The sequence below is a fragment of the Mytilus galloprovincialis genome, chromosome 3 (assembly GCF_965363235.1).
Source record: "Mytilus galloprovincialis chromosome 3, xbMytGall1.hap1.1, whole genome shotgun sequence".
Taxonomy (NCBI): domain Eukaryota; kingdom Metazoa; phylum Mollusca; class Bivalvia; order Mytilida; family Mytilidae; genus Mytilus; species Mytilus galloprovincialis.
The window spans coordinates 73,829,412-73,852,427 of record NC_134840.1 but is presented as its reverse complement, the minus strand read 5'-3'; the positions used below and the strand labels follow the sequence as shown (position 1 = coordinate 73,852,427).

The 23,016-nt window shown below is 32.5% G+C and overlaps 1 protein-coding gene across 1 annotated transcript in view; it reads right to left on the bottom strand.

Annotated features, from left to right (window-relative positions):
- Nucleotides 1-12,119, bottom strand: part of LOC143068901 (solute carrier organic anion transporter family member 4A1-like) — a 47,928-nt gene extending 35,809 nt beyond the window's left edge. The window contains exon 1 of the mRNA XM_076243257.1: nucleotides 12,013-12,119. Within this exon, the coding sequence (XP_076099372.1) occupies nucleotides 12,013-12,021 (9 nt within the window). The 5' untranslated portion in view covers nucleotides 12,022-12,119. The remainder of the gene's footprint in view (nucleotides 1-12,012) is intronic.
- Nucleotides 12,120-23,016: the final 10,897 nt, after the last annotated feature.

Below are 23,016 nucleotides of genomic sequence, written 5' to 3'. Positions count from 1 at the left end.
AACGAAGTCAATTTCCAGATCATAGTTTACATTTTCTTTATATTTTGCTGTGTCAAAATAACCTCAATATCAAGGACAATATATAGACCCAAAAAATTTGATCTCCTCCACTAATTGAAGTAGAATATTTAATGAAGGTGTTTCCACAACTTAGAATATGTTTATATATGTATAGAAATGATGTTGAGCCTGTTTTATAAATTGAAAAGGTTACATTTTCCTCCTTATTTCAAAATCTAAGCTTGAACCTCTGTGGTCTTACAAAGTTGCTCCCTGCTGGGAATCTGGTTGTAACATGTACAACAATCAAAGATCAACCCACACTAAACTGAATGTAATTGAAAGACATCTAGAGGTTGATATCAGAGGCGAATTTAGGGGGGGGGGCTGCTTTTTGGGAAAAAATTTGGCTGCTTATATAGGGAATCACTGAATCATGACTTGAGCAAGCCCCCCCTCTTAGGTCAGTCAGTGGGCCCCCACTTAAGAAAATTTCTGGATCCGCCACTGGATATACAGTATCTAACAGAAGATGAAATAGGGAACAATATGGTGAATTTTAGAGATTTATAAATATTATTTCATGTACAAGTGTACATGCATTTGAAATATATCAGATATATTGTTCGATATTTTTTAGTTCTAAGTTCCAAGGTGTCCTAGCTTCCATTTTAGAAATCGGATTTAAATGCTAGTCTATCAGAGGGATTTTTCCTTTTAATTGGTTGTAGATATGGAATCTTATCTCACCATGAAGTCAGATTTGAAAATGATTTTGGGAATGAAGATGTTGTAAAGACTGAATGTCAGTTTTAGTCTTATATACAAACATGTATGTACTTTATAATTTTAGTCTTGCATGTATATAATTATGTGTACAATACATATATCACTGATTCAGTGGCAATGGTAAATAGACACTGACAAGTCTTAGATCTATAATATTTTATTGTTATGAATGTTTTGTCCATTGACTAAAACTAGGTGGAGGTTTGTGTGTTCTTATTTCCAACAGAGGTACACTCAACATATATGATTATCAATATGTGCATTAAGCAAATTGACAGTTTCTAGCTATATATATATAGATACGGAATGATTATACAACAAGAAAGTTTTAACCTGTGTATATATACTTAAAATATGTTAAAAAAAATCATGTCTTTTTCAGGACTTCCAAATCCAACCATGTAGTATGGAATGTTGTTGAGATATGGTTTTGGTCAATGGCTGTTAATGAAGGACCTGTAGTACAAAGTATATCACTGGATTTAGCTCTTTGTCTAAGTGTATTATTAAAGTACTTTGCTTTGAGCTCAGTTCATTGTTATGCAATTCATTCTTTGTGAAATAAAGATTTGACAGAAAACTCTCATGTACAAGGATTTGTCAAAGTAGTACCACCTCTATTTACAATGTAAGTATTAGGGAGATAAAAGCATTCAATTTTGATTTGAACCAAACATATTATAAAAAAAAAAAGAACAAATTAACCCAAGAATGCTACTCCCACTACTAGCAATATGATTCTAGGTTGTTTTAATACATCTGTAGACTGTACTGTCTACTTATGACTCGGTCCTGAGTGTAAATGGTCCTTCAACTATGTGGGGAAAAAATTATAAGGCCTATCTAGGCTTATCAATTTCTAAAACTATATTTCATTGTACATATTTGAAATTTTTATACAACCACAGAAATTTTTGCAGTTGAAATACATGTAGGTATCCTGTCGTCGTCTTCCCAAGACGGATGGTTTCCAGATAATAACTTCAGTATAAGTAAAAAGGAAGCCATTAAATTATAACATAATATTTATAATCATAAAAGGAAGCTTGGGATTGTTTTGGGGCGGTTATATATATATATAGTCCCTAAGGTTTATGAATAAGGGTTCCAAAGGTGCCCAATACACACATTAATCTTGTGTCAGTACAAAAAGTTGTGTATAAGTATTTCAATTGTTCTGAAACTGTACCATAATATTTAATACCATAAGTAGAAGTTTGGGGTCTATTTTGTGGGTTATGGGGCAAACAGTAGAGGAATTGAGGGCCCAAAATAAACATTTTTGTAGATTCAAGACAATAAATTGGAGTTATCTTTCTTTGTCCAGAACGGTTGTTGAATTAATATTACCTAAAACCATTGCTTTATGAAATCTTCTTTGAAAATTGGAGTTATCTTTCTCTGTCCAGAATAGAAGTTGAATCGACTTAAAATAATGCTATATATACAATATACAATGCAAAATTCACTTTACTACCAACTGATAAATTTAAGCAGTCTTTAATAGCCATTCAGTGATTACAAGCACTTTGATTATCATTCTAGGGTTATCCCCTTTCACAAATGGAAAAATTTCTCAAGTTTGTCTCAACTAAATTTAGTGAAATGTGTATACAATGCTTATTACCGGTACCTCTAAACTCGGTTTAAGTTCAATTTTTAGCAGCTTCACTTTTGCAGTTCTTGATTTATGTACCTTTATAACGTTATATGCTAGCGGAGGCATCATCACCATGACTGTATGACATTTACACTTTAATACTTTATGATGTATTAAAATGAGTAGTTGGATAATTACTGTTGCAAACTCCATTAAAAATTTGATTTGAGATCATTTTTATACAACCGCAAAAATTGAAAACTTTTTGGTTGTACATTGGTATCACGTTGGCATCATCGTCTTCATCCAAAGACATTCGGTTTTCGCACTCTAACTTCAGTAAAAGTAAAATAGAAATATATGAAATTTAGACACAAGATTTATGACCATGAAAGGAAGGGTGGGATTGATTTGGGGTATTTTGGTCTCAACAGTTTAGGAATAAGGGGCCAAATTAGCATTGTTCTTGGTTTTTGCTCTATAACTTAAGTATTGGTAAACAGAAGGTCTATGGCCACATAAGGAGGGTTGGGATAGATTTTGGTAATTTTAATTCCAACAGTGTAGGATTTAGGGGCAAAAAACGGGCACCAAATAAGCATTTTTCTTGGTTTTTGAACAATAACTTTAGTATAAGTTAATAGAAATCTATAAAGGTTTATGACCACAAAAGGAAGGTTTGGATTAATTTTGGAGTTTTGGTCCCAAGGAATAAGGGGCCAAAATTAAACTTTGTTTGATTTCATCAAAAAAATGAATTACGGTATTGTGCTTCTTTGATATGCCAAATCTAACCATGTCCAAATTCTTAATTTTAGGTCCTGTTTTCTAATTGGTCTACATTAAAGTCCAAAGGGTCCAAAATTAAAATAAGCTTGATTTTAATAAAAATTGAATTCTTGGGGTTCTTTGATATGGTGAGTCTTAACATGTACTTTTGATTATGGGCCCAGTTTTCAAGTTGGTCCAAATCGGGGTCAAAAATTATTATATTAAGTATTGTGCAATAGCAAGAAATTTTCAATTGGGCAGTATTCTGCAATAGCAAGAAATCTTCAATTGCACAGTATTGTTCAATAGCAAGAAATGTTCAATTGCACAGTATTGCACACTAGCAAGAAATCTCCAATTGCACAGTATTGTGCAATATCAAGAAATTTTTAATTGCACAGTATTGCACAATAGCAAGAAATATCTAATTGCACAATATTGCCCAATAGCAAGAAATTTTCAATTGCACAGTATTGCCAATAGCCAGAAATATTCAATTGCACAGGATTGTCCCGTTTTCAAATTGGTCTACATTAAGATCCAAAGGGCCAAAAATTGAACTTTGTTTCATTTCAACAAAAATTGAATTCTTAGGATCCAAACGCATTGATCTCAGCAATTTCTTCACTGTCGTTCCCTCAATAACTGCATTAAACAGTTTCTAATCATTATTCATTCAAAACCATTTTATTATACCAATGTCTCACACACAACATATTATAGTATACTGTTGTCTATCAGTCCATCATCCACACTTCAGACAATAACTAGAAAACACTTCCCCCTACTCTCAAGAAACTTTGTTGAAATGTTTATATCTATTGACATTAGCTCCACATCGATTTTATAAATTTTAGAATTTTCATTTCCATGTTATGAAGAGAGATTTTATCCTTAAAAAAGAGAGAATTTCCCAATTTTGAACAATAACACAAAAATGCATCCATCACCTTTAATTAAACTTTGGGGGATTGTTTACACTATTGACCTAAGGTCCCTTTTGATTGTAATAAATTTCAGATTATACATTTCTGTGTTATGAATTTTTATATATGCTAAAAAAAAATAAGGGATTATATAGTTTTTGGACACCTATAAGTGCAAGAGTTTCTGGCTACATTGAAAACCCATTGGAGGCCTTCAGCTGTTGTCTACTCTATGGTTGGGTTGTTGTCACTTTGACACTTTCCTTATTTCCCATCTTAATTATTCACATAAACACTTCCACATCATTTTATAAAACTTGGGTGAATTGTCTATGTCTGTTGACTTCAGCTACATTCCAAAATTTAAAACAAGATTAACAACTACAGGTCCCCAAATAGCCTTCAACAATGACAAAAGCTCATACAGCACAGTCAGCTATAAAAGACCTTAAAATGACAAATATAAAACAAATGAAATGAGAAAACAAATAGACTAATAATTGTACAAAACAAAATAGTTCAACCTTTATGCAAGCTTTAAAGGAATCAAGACATATCATGCGCTTAGAGTGCAGCTATTTATTAACAAACTCCATATTCAAACACTCAAACAACTAATTCATAGAGAGGGGTGGAAGTTGAAGCCCCCTTTTTTATCAGTCAATGCATTTGAATGAAGACATGTACACATCAACTCAATTTGTTAATACACATTTCCAGTCTAGCTTTCAATACATTTGTAACGACCTTTAACCCCACTGACAATTTGCGTCTGTGTCCATACTTGTATAATCTCAAAAAAATAATGCGAATAAGTAATTTTTGTAGATAACCCAAGCTGTATTTTCCAAAACCTTTATGCCCGCGTCACACTGTGCCGATTTTTATATACGATGGACACCCGAATGCGAAAATTGTAAGTTCGTACGAAGTTGGTCCCGATCTCGTTAAAATACCAAAAAGTGACCGAAGCAAGTACGATGCATAACGAAGTCTATACGATGGAGCCGAAATTATATACGATAGCAAAAGATGGACATACGAAGGTTAACCGAAGACGGGTATTTAAGCTTCATATCTCAGCCGAAGCCTACACGATGGATCACGAAGGCTACACGATGGATTACGAAGGCTACACGATGGATTACGATGATGGCGCGATGGCCATACGATGTCTAAAAGATACGAACAGAATTTCGACAACATATCGTTTCTGTACAAGTATGCCATGCATGGCGGGAAATCGATCTTTTTGTTTAATTCTTATAAAACTTAGTTTACTATCCCCTCGCCTACTACATGTAAGTTGCGTGTAGATAAAACTGTTATGGACATTCTAGAACCAAAATGCTCAATCTTGATATTGTGTTACTCGTTCAGAATATCTTAAGCGCTATTGACTTTAAAGTTCAAAGGTCAAGGTCATAGTGGCAGTTGTAATACAAGGCAATATCACCCTTGTGGACACTCTAAAACCAATATGCTTCAAAAGATTTTAACCAGATTTGGTATATTGTTCCTCTTTGTAATGATCTGACATTTTTTACGTTCAAGGCCAAAGGTCAAGGTCATGCAGATGGACTTGTGTTTTCTCCTTGAAATATCATAATACACAGGAAATTGGTTGCTCATTTTTTTACCTGCTGGTTCTAAAGACAATATTAAAGGTTTTTCCAGTTACTGAATGCTTTGGTTGATTTTTAAAACGAGTTTATATATCAAATATGCATATTCAATTTACCATTTTCTGCATGTGTCATATACACATATAGTGTCCATATTTGTCCCCAATATGTTACATACGAGGGGATGCCACGCTCGGCATTGCCTTGTTTGAACTGTAAAATGTGTGCACTAGTCTGAATAATCACCCATAATTATGCCCATGTTTACTGATCTATCTTAAAGGTAAGGTAATGGGTTCGTTGATCCCTTTTATTCAAAAAGAGCTCTTTCCAGGAGAATATCATAATAATATAGACAAAAGGAAGGATGTGGGGAAAGCAACAAATGCGGCAAAATATGACATATAAAAAACAAAATGGTTATGGAGTAAACATTCATGTGACAACAAATCAGACGATACATAAAAAATCAGAATGATGAAGAAAAAGTTGGTTTCCCTATATACGTGTACCTGCAGTGTTGGTGTACGAGGCGCGTTTATGATTGTCATTATGTTACTTGATATGAAAAATTGACAAAAAATAACATTTTACTTGTAAAAGTAAATCCTGAGTCTGTAATAGCTGCTCTTCTTGTTCCATTTGAATTGATAGAAACAACGCTTTCGCCTTTCTTGTTCTCATAGAATCATATGATATGAGCTCCATGTTTTGTGAAAGTCTTTTTTAACTGTCGTATTAGACTGACCAGTGCATATCGCGCATGGCACTTCAAATGTATTTTAGCGCGAAAATTAACTTACATTTAGCTGGATTTATTGCCGTCGTATTTCCATCTTGTCGCATTCGTACTTTTATTCGATGGCAACACGACGGGATTACGAGGACTTCACGAAGTCGTGTTGCCATCGTAAGACCTTCGGGTATCTTCGTGATTCATTCGTGTAGACATCGTAATGTCAAAACTCCCCGATGGAAACGATGGAAACACGAATGCAATAAGATGTGCAAAGATGCATTCCCGGTGACATTACGATGGTAAGGATGGTGATACGAACTCAATACGAACCCTCGACATCGGACGCACCTTCGGGGATTTTTTAACATGTTAAAAAATTTAGAACCCTTCCCGAAGTTGTCTCCGAAGGCTAGAAAAAGTGGCCGATGGTTCTACGATGGTTAAAGATGGCACTACGAATAGCACGATCTGGATACGATCAGTCCCGATTTTGACAATTTCCATTATCGTGTTGCCATCGGCGTAAAAATCGGGACAGTGTGACACGGGCATTAGGAATTTTTACTTTACACATATATATACATATTTTATTTCAAAAAATCATGTACATGACATACACATATAAAAAAAGTGATATAATATTACAAAGGGATTCGGAAACAAGGTTTCCCTTATATTAATCCGTCTCCCTGTAGGAATTTTTTGGTCCTCAATGCACTTCAACTTCGTACTTTATTTAGCCTTTTAAACATTTTTTGGTTCGAGCGTCACTGGTGAGTCTTGTGTAGACGAAACGCGCGTCTTGCGCCAAAACAAAATTTCAATCCTGAAATCTATGATGATATGGAAAAAAAAGAAGATGTGGTATGATTGCTAATGAGGCAGCTATACGTCACCGTACGGCCTTCAACAATAAGCAAAACTCATACCGCTTAGTCAGCTATAAAAGGCCCCGAAATAACAAATGCAAAACAATTCAAACGAGAAAACTAACGACCCAATTTAAATACAAAATATGATCGAAAAGCAAATATGTGACACATCAACAAACGACAACGAGAATAGCACTAAATGTTAGGTTGAAGTATAAACCTGGTGCAAAAAGGTGTGCGTCAAAAACTTATAACTTGTACAAAATCCCTTATTTAATTTGTACAAACTTACAAAAAGAGGGACGAAAGATACCAAAGGGACGGTCAAACTCATAAATCTAAAACAAACTGACAACTTTACACAACATATGCATAACATTTAATTGGTTATTGCCTTTGCTTTTGAAAACAGATATCTTAAATATTGCAAATTTGCTTCTCTTTCTACTGAATTCTTACTATTGATATTATATTTTTTTCCCCAAGTTTCCTATAATAAAGGTGCTTCAATCAATTTTCCTTAAAGGCTTTGAATAAACAGTAGCACATGTTATCACAAATGTTGTATTGATATATTTCTGTACATAGTACAGATATGATCAAAAAGGACATTACCCGCTTCACAAGTGAACATAGCTTATTTTGTAAATATAACAATTCAAATCCTTGGGCTGTGTTTTAATGGACATTCGTTTTCAATACAAGTCTTCAATTAAGTTCATGTTTATTTAACACCCGAAGTACACAAAAGGAATAAGTGGTCATTATTTTTTTGAAAGCTTTGTTTTGGCATCCTTAAACGACGGTCTAGCCAAAAGATTTTTCCCACCTTGGTTTGATTCTGTGTGATTTTTTAACGACTAAATTATAAAGATTGTGAATTTTTACGGCTTTTTTGTACCCCGTGATGGCTTAGTGTCCAATAAAACGAACGAATGGTTTTAATTCATTAATTATCAAGTAATTTTATAGATATATTAGGTTTTATTATTTTACTACACAGGCTATTAAGGTATTGTAAGACCTTGACTTCTTATGAGAGACTAACACAGTCGGTTACGGTTATATTACGAAAAGACTTCCTTTTAAATATCACTTCATGTAGAAGTCTAGCCAGAATAAAAAAAAAAAGTCGTTAACATTGTTTCATTAATATACCATAAACTAAAGCAGAGTTTACTTATGATGGTTATAAATTAGAAAAAGTATTAAAATATAAATATTTAGGTAATATTATAGAGGCTTCTGGTAAATTCCATACATCACATATGGAACTATCAAAAAATGGCACAAAAGTTCTATTCAGTTTGTTTAAATATTTGAATAATATAGAAAATATACCTATAAATATACATAAAAACTATTTGAATCTTTAATAAAACCAATTTTAGGTTGCATTTCTGTAAATATTGACAATGCAATTTTCCATAGGAATTCCTTTTACGGCTAAAACTGTACAACTTTTACTATGAAGTTTTGAAAAAAAACTTATCCTAGAATTGAAAGTTCATATGCACCACAATTTTTTTCAAAGGTCAAAATATAGGGCTGTGCGGCATATTTTCAACGTTTATATGCCCTGAACTTCTCAGAGTTTAAACTTACACTAATTTTCTTAACTACCCCTACCTCGAATGAAAGGTTACCACAGATTTCAATGTAAACACTATGCACGTGTTTATTTACTGGTAACATTCCCAAGTTCTGTCTCTGTGAAATGGAACACAGAGAGTATAACTGGGAACCAGTATGTAAACAAAATCAATTTTCTATGAATATTCAATTACTCCCCAAAAGAGGCGTGTTTTGAGAAACAGCTGTATTTACAAAGTGCAACCTTTAATGTACAACTCATGAAATTTGGTATATGGACTACTACGAAAAAATATTAAGATCTCAGAGTAGATCAATAAATAATGATAAAGATTTTGATTTACTAACATCAATTAATAATAGCTTTTTTGAAAAGGTGAATTTAAAATTTTGCAAATTAATTCTAGGTTTAATTAAAAAAGCAGTAAACATTGCATCAAGGGCAGAGTTAGGACAATATCCAATAGATGTATATGTAAAGGTTCAAGCACTAAAACATATGGCAAGAGTATCTAACACAGAAATTAATCCGTTGTTATATGATGCATATTGCACAGCTAAACTGTTGGATGAAACAGGAACCTATTCTTGGTATAACTTTGTAAAAAATATATTTCATGAACATAATTTAAATAGATCTTATATACAAAATATTGACTTTATAAAAGAAAAATATAGAATGAATAAACACATGAAAGAGATTATGCAAGAAAACTATAAAAAGCTGTTCTTTAAAAAATTAACTTCTTTAACAGAAAATAATAAATTATTTATCTATAGTAAATTCAGAAAGAAATATTAAACTGACCCTTAGTTACTTAAAGAGAATAACTTTGAAATAAGGAAAAAAATTACTAAATTAAAGGTAAGTGACCATATTTTGGAAATTGAAAGGGGTAGATACAAAAATATAAAAAGGGAAGAACGTTTATGTCAACATTGTTGTCAAAATAAAATAGATGACGAAGAACATTTTTTATTTACATGTACAAAAAATAAAGATTTGAGATTTGAATTTTTGCAGAAAGTTAGAAATATCTATTCCAATTTAGATAATATGGATAATTTGGATAAATTGGTTTTTTGTCTTTTGTCTCCGTCAATTATGCAGTATGCTGCTCCAGTTGTTTAAAAAAAAAGTCATGGTCACTGAGGAGGGTGGACTCAACAACTGCATGATAGATATATATATGTATATAATGTTTCGTTCTTTTGTTGTTGATTTTTTGTATGATGTATTGTAAAATTATTATGTTGATGTATGTATGCCTTCAACCCATATGGGTAAACATGTGCATTTATTCAATAAACATATTAATAAATCAATAGCATTTATATAATTGAAAATCAGTCATTTGTTTCAAGATCTACATCAAGATGTTCGTTGGATTATTACATAACAACAATGTCCTATCATAATAAAAGAGTCCGTTTGCTATTCGTGATGTATATAAATATTCAACCAAGTTGGTTTGTATATGCCGGTGTAAATTGAAAGGTGCGTATAAGGAGAATACCACAGTAAGCGCATAAAATAACCTAAGCAACGACTTTTTGGGGCTTGTCTTCAGGTAACGGTGACGACATACATGTATTAGGAATAATTTTGTCACTCTTCCAAAAATTCTACGCGTAACCATGCCCCGAGGAAATTAAAATAATAAATGAAACCATATTTGGTATAAGTCAATTAGACAGCATCTCGTACACGAAAGGTGATGAGAATTGGGTTTACATAATAAAGAATAATGGGCCAAAAAATAAAGAATAGAGAAAAATGGACCAAAATATATAGGATGGGGGTGCTCAGATAAACTGATTACAGAATAGAACAATGTCCGGAATTTAGTAATCAAGTAATTTCAGAATAGCCATTATTTTGATAGAATAGAGAATTACCCTCCTCATTCAATCTAGAGGGCCAACTTTTTTTTTTAATTTTGTCTCCTGATATCTTGTATGCTTTTTTTCTATGTCAGATAGATGAACCAATTTCCCCGGAATTGGTGTCACTCTAATGCCTTCAAAAAGTTGTCAAATCTTCAATTAATTCACAGTAGCACAGCTCCATCGATGTAATTTAAAAGTTTAGCAGAAATATGTAATTCTTTGAAATTTTGTATCAAATTGCCTTTAACAGCAATTGTAAACCACTACATAACATTTGGACATAATGGTAAAATTTATTAAATTTGTTAGAAAAATGATTTTAGAATAAGATAAAGTTTTTGTAATATTCCAAATCCAGAATAACTTGTCACTTTTAAGATTGCACTATATGAGTCAAACAAATTCAGAAAATTCACCCTTCCTCTTTATTTAAGGCGTTAATCACTCATCATCTAAACGATTTTAAAAAAAAGTACGGGATTGGCCCACAAGGAACAATCACTGGTGCCCAATCCTTATCTTTCTTATTAAGCGATGCATCAAATATCTTTATATTGTACTGTATACACAATACAAACTTATTGAAATGTTTACTACACCGACGAACATGTGCATGTATAATAACATGTATAATAATGGATTCATTAATAAACGCTAATACTTTCTAGTTACATAATCTTATTTGAAAATACCTGTAAATTTTCAATTTTACATACAAATTAATCCTGTCTGCAGGTAAAATAAGAAGAAAATTATCAAATAGTTTGTCCCAATTGATTTTTTTTTAAATATTAATAGGTTTTAGTGTTGGATTTCTGTTTATTTTCATAATTAACGTTTGTGCAGTCACGTCTCGTCGATATGCTTCAATTTATAAAACGAATAGTTCCCTTTACTTCACAGGCCGATTTTCAAAAATGATTAACTGGATCTGATGACTAAAATTTTGGACTGAAATTCGTTTCGTACGACCAAATGCAAATGTGTTGTAAAATTATCCCTTATAAGGTATAAAGAAGCAACATGCACTGGAAAAGGGCGAACGTTACCTTCGGGACTTGCAGTCTACCTACCGGCTGCTATACGAGTTTTACTTTTAGACAAATGTATCAGAAATCATATAACTTATCGTTTTCTTTCCTTCCTTTTTTCTTATTTTGGATTTAAACAATCGCTCCCTAATAAAATAAATAAATGTATAACTAACCTGCGACATCTTTATTCCAGGTGTGAGACATGAATTGTCATATTACGTTAGAAGTAGAAGTTTTGTTGTACTGTTCACGGTTGACTGCCTCGTAAAATTAAAGTTTAGGGTTAAGAAAAGAAACAGAAACATCTTTATTTTCTTTATTGTAATTTGGTTAACGGTATTGTGTAAATATATATTTATTTTAGAAGATCAACACACCTTTATGGGACTGTTTATTAGTAGTAATTGGTATACATATCAGATGTACATGTATTGTTAAGTACATGTATATTATTATATGTAGTTTTAATATCAATCAAAAGCCCATGATTGTTTAATCTTCGATAAATGTTTGCCAAAAATATTGAATTCGTCTTAAACTTTAGTTTAGTTTATTAGTCAATCACTGTCTTTTCTTTTTCTTTTTTTTGGGGGGGGGGGGGGGGGGGTTAAGTTTTTGTTTCTGTTTTGTTGTGTTAGGTTATAAGATGTATTTATTTAGAAGAAAGAGAAAAAAGCGACTATTCACTAACCACTTTTGTTAAGTCTAAAGCTTTATGCATAGATACCTGTCAAAGAGGTCTCGATACGGACTAAGTGGTCATAGTAGATTGTCCACTGTAAACCCAGGTTGGAACCCCGCCGGTTCCAGGTGTGTTCCGATCGTAATTGGCGGTGATTACCACTTTTCAGCCTGCTGCTGGACAGTGGTTCTCTCATCCGTCCACTGTAAACACAGGTTGGAACCCCGCCCGTTCCAGGTGCGTTCCGATCGTAATTGGCGGTGATTACCACTTTTCAGCCTGCTGCTGGACAGTGGTTCTCTCATCCGGGCATTCGACATCTTCCCCCATGGAATACAGATTGTAAAGCCTAACAAAATGAAAGGAGTAGGCCTGGTAAGGGCCGATTTTGACCTCAAATTTCAGGTTCATCTGACGAAAGATTTTTGACACTTTTAAAACACTTAAGTGTCTATTTCAGTTGATTCAATTCGTTTATGTGGAAGATTTTAACTGATTTAGTCATTGAAAACGCTCCGATTCAAGCTTAAATATGAAAAATCTATCAAATATGCCACAAAATGTCACTTTTCAGATGTTTTTTTTTGTCAAAAATGAAAGTGTCCACATCTGTGTTAATCCTCAAACTTTATATGTTATGTATTATCATCAAATACAACTTACATTTCAATATTAAGCCGATGATTACAAATGCGACCACTTTCATTTAAGACGGAAACCGTCTATAATTTAACTAAAATGCTAAAATTGTGAAGATTTCAGTAATTTAGCATGACTTAATGGTGCTAGTATCCGATTTATGTGCATTGTATTGTCAAAAACAGCGCATATTTTTAAAATATGTAGCAGAAGCATTCTACTTTCCCATAAATAACTAAAAGTTTACATTTGAACAATTTTGTAAAACTACTATATTTCGGGGCCAAAAAGGGTTCTTACTGGACCCAGTGGCGGATCCGGGGGGGGTGGGTTCCGGGGGTGCGCACCCCCCCTTTATTTTTGCCGATCAATGCATTTGTATCGGGACATATGTTTTGCACCCCCCCCCCCCCCCTGCACCCCCCTTTGCCCTGGGTTAGCACCCCACCCCCCCTTTTCGAAAATTCCTGCATCCGCCCCTGACTGGACCTACTCCTTTGATAGCATCGAATTGACAAATATTTCAACACAACGAATGACTTTTGTTAATGTCAAACTATTTTAAATCAAGTTTTACTTTGTGTTATACAGGTCATTTTAGACTTACGAATTTTATATTTTTCTTGTTTGTGCATTATTTTATATAATATTTATTATCAATGTATACTGTCAAAGAATGTCTTATCATGCTATTAATAATTTTATAAGTATTTTTTGTATTATGATTATAGTGACATGTGTAATAACAACTAGTTTAACAAAATGCAAATACAATAAAATACATCGTTATCATTGGGTCTATAATATAAGTCACTTTCAAAATCATAAAATGTTTTCTTTTAACAAGATTTTATATGAGGCTAAATTGAATTAAATTAAAAATCAAGTATAAGTTATGAAAGTTTCTTTACAGGAATGTGTTTGTGTAAGTATTAATTCTCTTGAGTCTTTTATAAATTTACATGTAACAAATGTGTCAAAAATACTTATTTGCAAGCTAGCAAGGTGTTACATATTATTGCGTGGTCTAAAAGTAAGAGTCTTTTGATACAGTTTTTTCTTAATCCGTTGGTAAACAAATAACAAGTAATTTGTTAGTTTAAAGTATAAATTAAGTATAGCAAAATCCGGAACAAAACACACAAAATAAATTTTTGATTGAAACTTATGTAAAGATCCTGAATTTCTTAATAGATAGATTATTCAATAAATAATTCCAAATTTCGTTTTACGATCTTTTTTTACTTTAATGACGTAACAAGTTTTGATAAATAGTCATGATATTTAGTTAATTGACAGATAAGCAAACACTAGGACAAAGGGGCCATACGTCACTTGACTATGTTTTTTTAACAATACAAGTTCTTGTTCTATTCTTTTATATGTCTTGTGTCCTAATAAACGTTTCATCATAGAGTTCTTTCCGATTAAAACTAGGTTATTAAAATATAATATTTAAAAACATAATTAAATGTTTCTCGTTTTTTATAAAGATTAGACCTTTGGTTTTCCTGTTTGAATGGTTTTACACTAGTCATTTTGGGTGCCCTTTATAGCTTGGTATCGGTGTGATTAACTTATAATGATTTACTTTTACATATTGTGACTTGACTGGAGAGTTGTCACATTGGCACTCATACCTCATCTTATATCTACTTTATATGAAATGCCGTTTTGTGAAATGTTTCAGAAAAGTAAAAAAAAAAAAAGATTTACCAGCACTACACAAATTAAATAACGAGATTCCAAATAATATACAATTCAAAAGTTATTCAACAGTGATATTTTCTAATTTTCAAACCTCAGACACATGGATGCAATATACAAAACATACATGTATTAATGAATGCAGCACAATAAAACTTTATATATATATGTTAGCGGCAATAAGTGAAATTAGGCATTAAGCTTAAATCCTAGGCAATAAGGTAATGCCTAGGCATTAAGTTATTGCCTGAAATTTTCAGGCATTAAGCTTATTACCTGAAATCTTATGATGATTATTCATCCTATTGCCGAACATGATTTTAGGCAATAAGTGAAATCTGGAATTTATGTATATTTAGTGATTTTTTTCTTGAAATAAAGTAGTTTCTTAATTATATTCCTAATATTAATATATATTTATCTGACAAGTCTTCAAATTTTAGTATTTTTTTTTTATTCAAAATAGAATTAACTCATACTTTTTTGTGGAAGTATACAAACAATAACAAAATATTTAAAAAAGTGTTTGTATCCAATAACAAAGGGGGAGACTCTTTATAATCTTTATAATATTTATTTGAAAATGTTTACACTTCACTGGTCAAGCTGGTTTGAACTGGTAAAAAGTAGACAAAAATTAAGATATATTATTATGATTTTTTGCGCACACCATTTTATTGGATAAGTAAATATTCTTGTTTAAATTTGTGTTAAATACCCACCGACCATCTGGTCTTTTTCACTTCTTTAACTGGACTATTCGCATTGGTCCGAGAACACAATTATTTCGTAGTGCATTTCTTTCAGAACATAAATAAAAATTTAAAAATCCCACCTGCGCTTTCTCAAAGAAACTTTTACAGAGTGTTGTACTATTTTTGGGACAAATTATTTCAAAATTATAGAAAACTTCATCGCCTCTACTGTAACTCAAAATATGGACAATTTTATGTTTAGGGCGTCTTGAAATCTTTTGACAGCTTCCGAAGTACTAATTTTCAACCTTTTTCAGCTGGACCAAATCACTACTTTCCTTTAATATTCTGGACCCAAATTTTTTTACAGTGTAATTTCACCCCCCTACTTGCAATTTGAGGCATTAAACATGGAGAAATAAATTTGGAAGGGGTATAAAAATTAATGGCAAGTAACCAACTGTCAACACTAGGGACAATATTCGTGAACAACGAAAAATCGGACGATAAAATCGAACGACAATTGTGGTCTCGGACCTGACACTATGTCTATAGAGGAAACATTTCTTGAATATTTGAGGTCTAAATTTGAATTAGGGAAAACAAGGAGCATATACCCTAGAGTAAATTACCATGATCTTTTAGCAAAGATTAAACTTTTGGAATCATCCGAAAAGAAAGCGACAAAAGATTACTACAATTTAAGAAGGTATGACATTTTTAACATTGGTGGTTTTGAGAGGTTGATAACTAAAGTCAGCGAGAATGACGAGGGAAATTTCAAAATTTATATATTCCTAGAGGAACTCTGTGGTATTTTGGAAAAGGCACATAAAGAAACAGGTCATGGCGGCAGAGATGGCACGATAAAACTACGGTGGAGATCACTTCTAACCTCTCATTAGAAATGTGAGAATAATCTGTCATTGAACTGTTCTAACCTGTCCTAGAACAGTTCCACCTAGAACTGTCAGAATCATTTCTAGGTAAAACTGACTAAATCAAATATGGTCAGTTTTGGTTGATGCGGACAAAAAATTTTGTTATATGAGTCAGTCTGAGATATCAAAACTACTGAAATTAGCTTACGATTCAAAATTTTGAATAAAAAGAGGACATGCTGGCACTATAAACTGATGCGAGCATAATCTTGTAGTCATTGTTTTTCAATATTGCTTTCATTTATATTAAACAATCCATCCTGATATAAAAATATAAGTGATTTACTTTGCGGCTATTAAGATTTACATCATGTACATAATAAAGTGCAAATATGGTCAGTTTTGTGTTCGTGAGGCAGCAACCCATCAGTCATTATCCGGAGGTTAAGAATTTTCAAATGTTCATGTAAATCTAAATGTTTAAGTAACCGGTGCAAATGCAAGAAAAACGAGAGACAGTGCAATAGTCGGTATCACAGTTAAACAACTTGTGATAACAAATGATTTTAACACAAATTTCTATCAATTTTCATATTTTATAAGAAATATTTGATAAGTTTTAATATAAAAACCTATTTATCTGTGATTTTATTTCCAGTAGATGACATTTTAAACTTCAGTTCTCGAAATGCTATTATGTAACAAATGTATAATTTTTTATTTAATTGAGTAAATGTCTTTGATTTACTCGCATTTAATTTTTAGGCAATAAGCTTAATGCCTGGACATATTTTTCAGGATTTAAGCTTAAATCCTAGGATTTAAGACTAATGCCTAACATCATTTAGGCTTTAGACTTAATGCCTAGGCGTTAGCTTATTGCCTAGGATTTAAGCTTAATGCCTAATTTCACTTATTGCCGCTAACATATATAACATTTAACAGTTGAACGAAAAAAAATAACAAATCATAAATATCGAGTGAGTATTATTTGTTCATTTTCATATGAAAACACATTATTAAAGGATGTTTTAATTTGTATTCCCTTCCGATTTGCAGTATACTATTGTGGCACATATTTTTTCTGAGGCTTTTGTTTCACCAATATTTTTTTATACAGATAATGAAAATCATCTCCTACTCTATTTCAACAGAAATATCAAATTATTTCGGATTATTTTGCTACATATCCCAGACCATCTTTCTGCTTCTATCGGAGCATTTGTTAATAATTCAGTCACCAAAAACGTTGTTATTCTCCAGTAGTAAACTAGTAAAAAATAAAACAATTTTACGTTTCACAATATTATCCAGAGGGAATCTTTCGTGTTTTCAATATGTACCATAAAGTTGTACTATTTTTTTATTTTCAAAAAAAAATTTTGCGCCTGTCCGAAGTCAGAAGCCTCTGGTCTTTGTTAGTCTTGACGTCCGTAGTCACTGAATAATACACATTTTTGGACCAGCTGAAGCACTCCTGGTGCGAAATTTTCTCGTCGTGTTGAACACCCATTGGTGGTCTTCTGCTATTTTCTGCTAAATAGTAGGGGTGTTGTCTCTTTGACACATTCCCTATTTTCATTTTCAATTTTCATACTTTATTGAATGCGATGTTAAATGAAGTAATCGTAGATCAGCGGAGTAGACTAAATTATTCGGGTTATAAACCACTCTGAATATTTTACCTTAAATGTTTGATTTTTGCCTTTCTTGTTTGTAGCCTGATCTGCATACAGTGTCAAAAGCGCCTTTAAAGTCAATAAAGGTACATCATTGTTTTTATCCTGATAAAATTAAATGGTGCCTTAAGAAAACGAATACGAAGATAATATCAACAGTAGAGAATCCTCTCCGAAAACCTGTTTGGGACTTTGAAATCAGGTCTACATGATCTGCATATTGATTTAATCTGTAATTCAACATGGCAGATAAAGTTTTACTTAAACCTCTCTGCACTTCTGGGTCGCTTCGTGATCCTCTATTATGGAAGATTCTTTATACAGTTTTGTATATTCATTTACAATTTCATCCATACCCGAAGCTTTGTCAACTTTTAAATTCAAACCCCTTTTTAAATTTCTTCTTTATTTACTGGACAATTGAAGAACAACTATACATTTTATAACTGGTTGAACAATAGCTTGAATGATCATCTGTAGGGTTCACTTTAAGTATCTTGATTCTAGTATGATAGCAGTTTACATCACGCCTGTTTAAAAATGGTTATTACTTGTTACACAAATAAAGAGGCTACTAACTCCTTTGCAGCAAGTCTCAGCATCTGACATTTTTTTTTTTACATCGCTCTCCTGATTTACTCATGTCTTAACCCTAGCTGACCGTCATTAAAAAAAACTGTTTTAAAACATCAAAATTGCTTCTCCATGTTTGTTTCATGCGTCTTATAGTAGAGTCGAAACCCGTATATCCTGGTCATTTGAAGCATCAACAAGTTTTCGAATCTCAAAAAATAATTTCAACTTATAGCTCAACGACATTCATCTGATTAAATTGGTTGTAGTTAAGATGCAAATAGTATTTTACTCTTTTGAATACACATAATTAAATCTATTCTATTTGAAGTCTGGTGTTCTCATACACGTTTCATATTACATGTTTTTCTTTGATTACCATACATTGAAAGACCAGATCCAACATTACAAGAGCAAAAGAAGTTACCTAACTGAAGACCCTGAAATGTTGTCCGGATCATCACAGTAGACCCCCAGCAAGAAAGGTGAAACCAGTGTGCCTCCAACACTCGTTTAATGTCTATAATGAATGTTTACACAGTTTTAGCTGCTTAATCCCAATAATTGTAACACTAATCAGTTATGTTTGTTTTGGATTCCTCGTCCAATTTTGTCAAAATGACGGAACTGTTAAGCAAATGTCATACAAGTAGGAGGTTGAGCTAGCTACAAAACCATGTTAAACCCACCATATTCCTGACTTGGTACAGGACATTTTGAAAGAAAAAAATGGTGGGTTGAACCTGGTTTTGTGGCATGACAAACCCCCCTTATTAATGGCCATGTTAAATATAACATTAAAATGACAGGACTACAATACAAATAAATAGGAGAACATATTTGAAAAAGAAACACACAAATAATAGCTAACAAAAGGCATCAGGTTTTAAATTTAATACGCCAGAAGTGCGTTATGTTCACACAAGTCTTACTAGTGACGCCCAGATACAAAAGTTTGAAAGCCAAAACAAGTACAAAGTTGAATAGCATCGAGGACCAAAAGTTCAAAAAAGTTGTTCCATGCAAAAACGGCCAGGGTTTTCTGTTTGGGACCAGAACATCCCTATTATTTAGAATAATTTATACTTTTGCAAACAGTATTTTTTTTATAAAATGACTATATAAAAGATATACATGATAAAACTGAAGTATTAACTAATTACAGAAAACAAAGTCAGGACTAAGACAATTGATATTTGTTCGTTTGACGTGTTTCAGCTTTTGATTTTGCCATTTGATTACAGACTTTCCGTTTTGAATTTTCCTCGGAGTTCGGTATTTTCGTTATTTTATTTTTAACTCTACAAGAATAACAAAACGAAACAACACCCTTCTCTGGAACAGACGGTGGGGCAATGATTCATTATTTTGAAGAGAAGATTGTCAAAATATCTAATGGAAGAAATTTATACATGGCTGACTTATTATGACAAGGCTAAAATGGAAACAAGTCAAAATGCCTGTACTACATGACTATACTACAGTCATGTACAGAACATATGCCCTTTTTTTAAATCGCCTAAAGGAAGTAATCCACAATGCCTTTCAACATAAAAATGGAAGCATACGCTATTAGTTAATTACTTTGGAATACCATAAGGCATATTTTGTTAATAGTGAACAAAAGGATAAAGCATGCTATACAGGGGAACAAGTGATCAGTATGCTGGTGTTTCTTATCGACAACATATTTGTTGAATTTGAAGGCAAGACTTTTTCAACAAATTGTCGGCATTCTTATGGAAACGAACTATGCACCTTTCCTTGTCGATCTCTTCTTATTTTCATATGAATCGGAGTTCCTTCAGACAATTGTCAAAAACAAGAAGATAAAAAAAGCCAGGTTATTTAATTTCACTTTCAGATATATTGAAGATGTTATTTCCATTAACAATCCGAACTTTTCTGATTGGTTTCCATTTCTATATCCCCCAGAACTAGAAAGTAAAGAAACAACAGACACGGCTTCTCCGCCTTATTTTTAGACTTATACCTCGAATTTGACATAAACAGTCATCTCAGTACCAGAATCTATGACAAATGTGACGATTTTGATTTTGAAATATTCAATTTCCCCCACATTAGTAGCAATATACCAACTTCACCTGCATATGGGATATACATTTCCCAACTTATTCGGTATTCAAGAGCAAAAAATTCACCAGTGTCTGATCAGAAAGTTGATGAACCAGGGGTATATCAAAGAACGTGTCGTCTTTTTTCTAAAAAAAAAGTTCACCGGAGGTTACCAAGACCTTTTTGATAAAATAATCCGTATCAACTTAACAAATAATATACGATAATTTTGAAGTATCGATTCTGCGTACTGACGTTGTGTATCATCTTAATACATGTCAAAGTGTTCTTTTATATGTCTTTATTGATATTACTTTTACTGTTAAGTCTGTTTTTGGTGATACCAGTTTAACGTGGCTCTGTACTTATGTATCCCGTCATTGTGTTGTTTGCATTATCTTTCATATTTGCTTTGTCCGTGTGACTTTTTGTGGGTTTTATTTTATACATATGACGTGGCTCTGTAATTAAACATCCTGCTATTGTGTTTTTGTTCTATTATAATTTTTGTATTCTGGTCTTTCATATTTGCTAATGTTTTGCCTATATGCCCCTTTTTGTTTCTTTTTTACATAATGACGTGGCTCTTTTTTTTATTAAAAGAAATGCACAATAAGCATATAGACAAGCGGCAAGAAGGAAAGGTAAACTTCTATTTTACTTTCTGCAGAGGTTATGCCTAAAGAACTATAGACTATATTATTTTCATACTTTGAACGAAAAAATTATTTTATATCTATCTGTGTGACGTTTACATTCTGACCTAAAACGTGCGATTCTACGTTAGAGTCAATGTTAATCTTACCATCCGGTCCCAGTACTTTGAATCTTTCTATCGTTTATGGGTGGATTTTACATACATAAATAAAATTCAAAAATAAGAAAACAACGAATGAGGTTGTTAAATTTGATGTCTTTTTGTGCTCCTTTATTAAATATTCGTTTGTTTGTATTGTGATTAAGATACATGTGGTACTTAAACATCCTGTCATTATAGTTTATGATATTCTCGTAGTTTTGTCTTTCATTTTTGCTAATGTACTTTGTCTATATGCATTTTGGTGTTACTTCGATACATATAGTGTGGTTCTGTACTTAAACATCCCGTTATTAAATTATTGTGCTATTGTAAAACTTGTTTGTTGCTTGTTTTTCATTTTTAACCGGATTTTTGGGGATGTACGGCGGTCGGGCGGGCGGGCGGCAATCAAATGTTGTCCGAGCAATAACTCATGAACCGTTCAACCAAAGCTTTTAAAATTTTAATATGTTGTTACTTACAACTAAATGAAGGTCAAGTTCAATAATGGCGATTTTGACTTTTACCGTTCAGGAGTTATGGTTCTTGAAAGATTGAAAAATGGAGTTTCCAGTCGTGTCCGTGCATTTACGCATGAACTGTTCTACCTAAGCTTCCCACATTTTAATATGTTGTTACTGATGACAAAATGGAGGTCAAGTTTAATAATGGCGATTTCGACTTTTACCGTTCAGGAGTTATGGTTCTTGAAAGATTGAAAAATGGAGTTTCCAGTCGTGTCCGTGCATTTACGCATGAACTGTTCTACCTAAGCTTCCCAAATTTTAATATGTTGTTACTGATGACACAATAGAGGTCAAGTTCAATAATGACGATTTTGACTTTTACTGTTCAGGAGTTATGGTTCTTGAAAGATTGAAAAATGGTGTTTTTCAGTCGTGTCCGTGCATTTACTCATGAACTGTTTTACCAAAGCTTCCCAAATTTTAATATGTTGTTACTGATGGCAAATTAGAGGTCAAGTTCAATAATGACGATTTTGACTTTTACCGTTCAGGAGTTATGGTTCTTGAAAGATTGTGAAATGGCGTTTCCATTCACGTTGTTGCATTTACTCATGAACCATTAAATCTAAGCTTTTCAAATTTTAAGATGTTGATACTGATGACAAAATGGAGGTCAAATTTGATATTGACGATTTTCACTTTCACCATTCATCAGTAATGGTTCTTGTGATATTGCCAGGATACAAATAAATATTAATAAATCCGGTTTGCTGTCGTTGTGACAGCCTCTTTTTGCTATGTGCTTTGTATATATATATATATATGTCTTTTTATGTTTCTTTGTTACATATATGACGTGGTTCTGTACTTCCCGTTATGTGTTATTGTACTGTGGTAAATTTGTGTATTCTTGTCTTAAATTTTTGCTGATATGCTTGGTCTATATGTCATTTTGTACTTCTTTGTTACTTATTTGTTT